This window comes from Nicrophorus vespilloides, unplaced genomic scaffold, assembly GCF_001412225.1.
Source record: "Nicrophorus vespilloides isolate i.1.1-1 unplaced genomic scaffold, Nicve_v1.0, whole genome shotgun sequence".
NCBI classification, from domain to species: Eukaryota; Metazoa; Arthropoda; class Insecta; order Coleoptera; family Silphidae; genus Nicrophorus; species Nicrophorus vespilloides.
In genome coordinates, this window is record NW_017097003.1 from 32,050 (window position 1) to 39,520 (window position 7,471).

A 7,471-nucleotide genomic window follows, 5' to 3' on the forward strand; every position below is an offset into this window, starting at 1 on the left:
TCCAAAACCCAGCATACCAAACCCAGAAGAAGAGATAAGTATAACAACGAGAAGATGACGATAAAACAAAACGACCTGCCCGAGAGAATCAAACAAAACGAAACAACAGAAGCATTGCGCAACCTTCTTCGTTTTACTTCTTCTCTTTTTCGTTTCGTTTCGTTTCGTTTGTTTATTGATTGAAGGAAATTCGGTTTCCAATAGCTACAGTTTTAGTTGTCTCGAATAAATCAATTAAATTCGCTTTATGCGGAAACGCGAAGACTGCAGAAAGAAAGAACAAGAAATAAATAAATAATGAAAGAAAGAAAGAAGGAAGGGTAGTGTATATATACGCGCACTTCTTCCCCATTAATAATTCATTTCTCTCCCGGTATAATTGCGTCCTCGATGGAGCGGATGAAAGAGAAAAAAGGACGGAAACAGAAGGAACAAAATTAAAAGAAATGTGTACACACATACATAAATATATATATATATAAACAGGGGACTGGTAAATATCAATTAATTTTATGAGTTAACAAGAACTTCTGTTCTGCCTTAAAAAAGGCCAATTAATGCACTTGCAATCATGATTATTGTTGTCCGAAGGCATTCCGCTGTAAACGGGTCCAGTCGTTTAGCCGCAAGAAATTTTATATATCGCATACATATGTATCATCTCACATATAATTTATATGTGTACACGAATAAATAAATTCAGGGAAAATAATTATACAGTAATTATTATTACCTCTTCGATTATTGATTGATACATAATGATAAAAGCAGTTTTCAGTCCTTAATAACTCATTACTTTTAATACACAAATTACTTTTCAATAATTAAGAGAATCATTCTTGAAAATTTTGAGAAATTTTGATAAAAATTCTTTCTTTCAATAATAATTAGAAAATCTTCACTTATTAATAAAAAAAATAATTGAGTCTGTAAATAAATATGTTAAATGTTATTTCTTGCCAATTAATCAAGATTTGCAATTAAAAATGACAGACTTTGTTTGTTATTAAAAAAAAATCTAAATTGGATTAAATATGTTAAACTTTACTAGAATAAAATAATATTGAATCAAACTTATTCAATTATTATGTAAACTGTGTGTATTTTGTAAATCATGTACAGTAGAAACTCGCTTAACGAGTTTAATCCGTTAAAAAAAATCCAAATTTTTACTCGTATAGTGAAACACGTTTTCCCATATAAACTAATGTAAATTACGTTAATGCGTTCCTTGCCGGAAAAAAAAGTATAAGTTGGTCTCGATTTTTCATTAAGCGAGGATCCACTGTATAACTAATATATAAAAATCTAAAAAAACACATCTTTGATAATAAATTGTGTTTGTTATGAAAAATGTTGCTAAAAATATGAACTCGCTTATATTATAACAAACTTTTCAACAAAAATAGTAGATAATGACTCAAACCCAAGTTAATTAAACCACAGTATCAATCTTCATTGAAACTAACAAATTTTACAGATTGTTTATAAAAAAAATATCTATCAAGTTTATGGAATTTTTCTGTACTTGTTTTGCTTTCTGAATTGAGACATCGTGGGGGGGAAAAAAACCCATGGCAAACTTTCACGCAACCGAAGTGTTGCGTCAAAAATAAAAAAAACACGTCTGATAAACGTCGTGGCACAATGGCCGCAGAGTACGGCCCGTTTTGGTGCAGGAAACTCATCGAGATTAAGTTATTTATTATCTGGTGATATTTGTTCGTTCGAATTTCTATATTATTAAGTAACATCGATCCCACCTGCACGGTTTTACCTACATAACACACGTTGCACTTTAAAAATAGACGATTTATATCTAATCGTATTTAAAAAAAAGAATATTATTTATAAGAAAATAATAAAGAGAAGTTTCATTTATAATTACAACAATTTTTGATTTAAGATGATTATGTAGACAAAATTGTTGTAATTTTATTAAAATTATCAATAATTATTGGTGTATTCTAAAAATATGTACAGCTGGAAACCGGACTAATCCAGACAATAAATAAAATATAAATAAACCGCACAATAAGAGATTTTCTTTATATAAGTGGGAAAAAACCGATACTTTTTAGAATTTAGTTCATTTTAAACGGGACTATAGTGAATTCGGATTGATTGAAGCCGGACTATGCGAGGTACTGCTGAATTATGTGAATAAAGCAATTCTAAAGAATTGTCATTATAATTAGAGAAAAAAAAACATGATAATGACAATAATTCATCTCAACAGGAAAGTCTACTATTCCAATTAGTATACTTATTTTGAGCATTTTTTTTTAGTAATTGTGTATATGATCTGAAGATGTGTATTGTGTTGGTTTGGTAAAGGAATTTGAAAGGTTGTTTTGCGAGGAGACCTCTCAAATTTACCGTCTCGAATGCGGCCTTAAATCGCGAGAGGAAAATTTAAATTGAATGTAACCGCTCGACCATTGTGGTTGGTTGGGACTTCTGCTTCTGCTGCTTCTGCTTCGGAGGCCCTTTTACAGAGAGACGTCCGCCTGACGTCCAGAAAAATGCCCTCGTCCAGAGATTTATGCATTCGCCTTTGTTTCTATTCTTTATTTTATTTACATCTCTCTCTTTTTTTTGTGTGTGCGTTCGCTTTTATTTACTTCGCAATCGGCTCTCCCCTTGGCGTTGTTTGTACTTCGAGTGCGGGGGGGGGAGAAGGAGAGAACATGATTCTAAGTGGACCGTATTTTCTTCTTCGTATCGGAATAAAATAATGATTTGCAAAGTCTGATGATGTGAAGGCGGGTGGATTGGTGGACACGCACGTGCCAATTATTTTTCTCTCGTTTAATTGGAGAACCCTCCACCCTCCCCCCTTACTGGGTGCGCGCCCTCCACGTTCTATCGCCCTTTTTTCTCCTCTCTCCTTTCATCTTCGCGAAACGTCGCATTGAAATCGTCATAATCAATATAGATGTTATATATATATATATATGAGTGTATGGTGGAGCGTGCATCAAGAGGGTGGCGACCAATGAGAGTTGGGACTCTCGAGCACGTCTCTAGGGCCTTTCAAAGGGATGCGAACATAATAATAAAAAAGTATTAACAAACAAACAAAAAAAAAAACAATATAGAACGAATACGAAAAGAAAACAATATAAAAGAGAGCACCCTTCGATCCGGCAAAAAATACGTAACTAGATTTTTCCAGAAGATTCGGTACTATCTCCGATTATCATCGTCACCATGTGGGTCGCATTTTATTTCCACCTGCAATTTTATCGCCGGATTTATCGTTATTTTTCTATTTATATACGAAACATGAATTGCATAATAACCGCGCACTAATCTATACCCTCATCACATTTAGCTACTGGTTACTTATCTAACTAATTATAAGCCAGTATATTAAAATCACAAAGTAATTAATCTTAATCCTTATATATTTCAATTTAATTGTTCTTTTTTTTTAAATAAATTTCCAAAAATTAATTAATTAATTTTGAAATCGGTTAATAAAAATGTAATATTTTTCTCTTGCAGAAATGCTTCAGCAAGGCGATCTGTCTTCATCCATGGATTCTCTGTCGTACGATTCTTCCGTGACGTCCCCTGCCTCGAGTACGGGTCACCAATCGCAGCGGACAAAGAGGATGAGGACGTCTTTCAAGCACCACCAACTCCGCACGATGAAGACGTACTTCGCCATCAACCAAAACCCGGACGCTAAAGACTTGAAGCAGTTAGCGCAAAAGACGGGACTTTCGAAGAGGGTTCTTCAGGTACGTAAAATCGTTATTTTGGAAAAAAATTGTCAAATAACAATTCCTTTTTTTGCTTGCATTAGGTTTGGTTTCAAAACGCGAGAGCCAAATGGAGGCGGAACATCATGAGGCAGGAAGGATCTCAGGGTAATCAAGGACAAGGACCGAACGGTCAGAGCGGAAGCGGAAACTCTCTGATGGACACTTCGTCTCTGCCGCATCAGACTTCACTCGACGACATCCACCATCACATCCACTCGCAGAACTCACAGACTCTGAACTTTGGTGATATGTACTGAAGACAATGTGACGCGATTCGAAAGATGATGTTCCTTCCCATAGTGATATAACAAAGAAAGAAAGAAAGAAAGAAAGAAGATTATATAACGTGTAGTTTCGCTGGTCGTTTTAGTTCTTTGTGTTATGACGACACGACTTAGCCAGGTGCAAGTGCAATTTGCTGAAGAGATGAAGATGATGTGTTTGTTTCTGTAGATAAAATTTATTTATTTCCATAATTCCAATTATTAGTTCGTTGTACATAAACGCCGATTTTTAATAAGATTAAAGTCGTTTCCCTTGTTATCATTTTTGTTTCTCTTTTATTCTCTTCTCACAATTTTTCAGCAAGAACTTGGTTTGTTATTGTGTATCGGGTCCAGACCATCTAACCAGCGATACAATGCTCCCGCATTCCGTGTTTTTTATTTAGGGGGGACATCGATAAGGGCGAAACCCTTTACCAAACGCACGGCCAATTATCGATTAAGTCTTATTTACTCAGCCGATTTTATCGTCGTCGTCTGCTTCGTCGTGATTGCTTTATTTGCAGAACATCAGCGGGAATCCTCTCCACAAGTTCCATTCACCTAATTTAGAGATGCGACCGTAAATAGTTTTATAGCCATTTCTGCAATCGCTCAAAATCCTCGGCGCTCTTCAATCCAATTAACACCTCGCCTAATTGAGCATCTGAAAAGTGCGAATCGTAGACAACGCGCTGCCTGCGGAGGCCAATTACTCATAGATCACAATCTAGAGAGCTCCATGCAATTAACGAAAAAAAAAAAGATTAAATCAAGCAACAAATTCACGCACACACTAATTAAAAACTGAATTTCAATTTGTTTAAATCTTTGCAGAAAGTTTTAAGATATATAATGATTTTAACCACGACAATATTGATGTGTAGATGAACTTTATAGAACTTAAAGAAAAAAAATGAACCTAATTAAACGAATAAAAAAATAGTTCAAAATGTAGTCAATGAGAGATAATAAATATAAATTACTATTGCCATATGAAATAATATTTTGTTTGCATACAAAATATCGTTTTCCTAATATTAGAAAATTCCTATAATAAAACTACTTGAATCACTTATAATTATAATCATTGCGTTTTATATTTGCAATAAGTCTGGAATTTAAAAATAAATCGGTTGAAAGTGTGTCAAAAGTTCAATTACTTACGTAGATTATTATTATTATTTTTTTGTTTCCTATTGCAATTCTCTTATCAATTTGATGATGGTCATCGATAACACGTAAAAATCGCATATAAAAGTTCCGGATTTTTAGTAGACAGACATTCGAAGCTCACTTCTCCGAAAGCAAGAAAAGTAATTCATTGTCTTTGAAGAGTAGATGTAACAGTTTTTTTAATTAATATTTATATTTTGTAATTGCAGATGAAAATCGCCATCGTTCTCTTCGCCCTCGTCGGCATGAGCCTCGCCGCTCCATCCACCTTCACCCTCCAAGAGGATCTGAAGGAAATCAAGGACCTCTTCCCCTTGGCCGAGATGCGCGTCATCGCCAAGAAGTACTTGGCCACCGATGAGGAATTCCAACTGATCGTCTCTTACTTGCAAGGAAAAGAATGGGCCAAGCTCGTCGCCGCCGTCAGGGAGCACAAAAGCTGGGTTAGCTTCAAGGACTACTTGAACGAAGCCGGTCTCGATGTTGAAGCCATCATCGCTTTCATCCACGACTTGATCGCCAACGCCAGCCCTGATACCGCCGCAGACAAGCCATCCGCTTTCGGAATCCGTCAATTCTTGGACGAAATCATCGCCATCATCCCCAAGGACGAGATCCTCGCCGTCGTCGCCGACAAAATGGAAAACTCCGCCGACTTCCAAGCTTTCTACGCCAAGATCTCCAGCCCAAAGGCCAAGGATCTCTTCGAAGAAGTTAGGGCCATGAAGGAAGTTCAGCGCATCGCTGGTCTCTTGAAGATCATGGGTGTCGATGTCCAGAAGATCGTCGACTTCGTCTACAAATTCTTGGGATGGAACTAAATTTATAACTGTTTAATTTCTATACTTTTCAAATAAATACTATAAAAAATTTTATGTCGTTAATTTTATTCAATTTATTCTGTGATCAATCTGTTCAATCATAATGTGTGTAACATTATTGTAAGTGAAATTTAAGATCGCGGTGACATTAATGGATAATCTTTCCCGGTGGGTAGTTCTTTTATCCATCTATGATGATATTGTATATTTTAGAACTATTTATGCTCTGCAATTCTGTGAATCTCTGCTAACACTGTCATTGTCCATCGACTTGACTGTCCATCTGTGTCCACCGAGAGGGCTCACAAAGGCTTGGCTTGACCAGATTCGAACCGGCGCCCACGAAATCGTGGATAGGGGACTTAACCATTCGGCTATTAGTCACCCCTAAAAAATATGAAAATTTACCTTTTATTCAATGATTATACTTATGAAACTAGCAAAACAGAAATGGTTAATTACATTAATACATTTAAATTTCAGAAATCTTAACAAATTCTTTAAATAATCGTAATGAAAATATAGAATTTCTAAAAATGTTTTGTTCATTTGAATTATATGTGTTTCGTTGTTAAATTCGTTATTAATTAAAATATTATTTATTTAACATTTTTGCATTTATAAAAAAAAAACCCAAATTGGATGCACTCATAATCGTTTATTAATTGATAAAATAATGTATTAACATCGTTCAAAGTTTTCATTTCCATCCAAGAAAATCATAAATAAATTGAACAATTGTATCGACTTTAACGCCCATTCCCTTAAGAACATCCGCAACCCTTAACACTTCGTCCATGGCTGCGACCTCTTCGAACAACTTCCTCGACTCATCACTTGATATCGTCTGATAAAATCGTTGAAAATCCTTCGAAGTCTTCATCGTATCTTCAACAGTTGCCTCGAGTCTCTCGCTGGGAATAATCAAGATGATCTCATCCAGAAAACCGCGCAAACTGTAATGCAACTCGCGCAACAGATTTTCCGGTTTGGCACCCATGATGATATCGTGAATATACCGGATAACACCTTCGATGTCGATTCCGGCTTAGATCAGATACGCTTTGAACTCTTTCCACGTTGGATTTTCACGGACTTTGGTCACAAGAGAGGCCCATTCCGGTCCTTGTAGATAGCCGACGACCCTCTGGAATTCGACGTCCGAGTTCAAGTATGTCCGGGCGATGGCGCGCATCTCCTGCACCGGAAACAGCGAGAGGATATCGCTGAAATCATCTTCGAGGGTGGCCGAAGTCAACGTGCAGATCGCAATTAAAATTAGCGCGAATTTCATCTGAAAATTAAACGAATTATTTGTTTGTCGTCAATTTTTTTTAGGTGGTTTACTTACGTTGCGGCAATAAACGAGTGAATGATCGCTTTATGTTTTTTTAAATGATCATTTTTTAATATCTTATTTGATAACGTATTGATAATA

General features: G+C 35.7%; 3 protein-coding genes across 3 annotated transcripts in view; 2 read left to right on the forward strand and 1 right to left on the reverse strand.

Annotated features, from left to right (window-relative positions):
* Positions 1-4,305, forward strand: part of LOC108558678 (LIM/homeobox protein Lhx9-like) — a gene marked incomplete in the record, with an annotated part of 19,844 nt that extends 15,539 nt beyond the window's left edge. The window contains 2 exon segments of the mRNA XM_017915665.1: positions 3,511-3,749; positions 3,815-4,305. Coding sequence (XP_017771154.1) covers positions 3,511-3,749; positions 3,815-4,030 — 455 coding nt within the window.
* Positions 4,306-5,397: 1,092 nt separating this feature from the next.
* LOC108558679 (protein G12-like) lies at positions 5,398-6,075 on the forward strand. Its single transcript, XM_017915666.1, has one exon. It carries the CDS (start codon positions 5,422-5,424, stop codon positions 6,031-6,033), a length of 612 nt encoding a protein of 203 aa, XP_017771155.1. The 5' UTR covers positions 5,398-5,421; the 3' UTR covers positions 6,034-6,075.
* A 988-nt stretch (positions 6,076-7,063) lies between these two features.
* LOC108558681 (protein G12-like) lies at positions 7,064-7,401 on the reverse strand. The gene is made up of 2 exons (XM_017915668.1): positions 7,385-7,401; positions 7,064-7,327 (listed from the first exon to the last, which is right to left on the reverse strand). The coding sequence occupies exon 2, from the start codon at positions 7,325-7,327 to the stop codon at positions 7,082-7,084; it is 246 nt and encodes an 81-aa protein (XP_017771157.1). The 5' UTR covers positions 7,385-7,401; the 3' UTR covers positions 7,064-7,081.
* Positions 7,402-7,471: the final 70 nt, after the last annotated feature.

Coding starts and splice junctions, on each gene's coding strand:
- LOC108558679 (XM_017915666.1), top strand. CDS start 5,422: ATGAAAATCGCCATCGTTCTCTTCGCCCTCGTCGGCATGAGCCTCGCC.
- LOC108558681 (XM_017915668.1), bottom strand. CDS start 7,327: ATGAAATTCGCGCTAATTTTAATTGCGATCTGCACGTTGACTTCGGCC.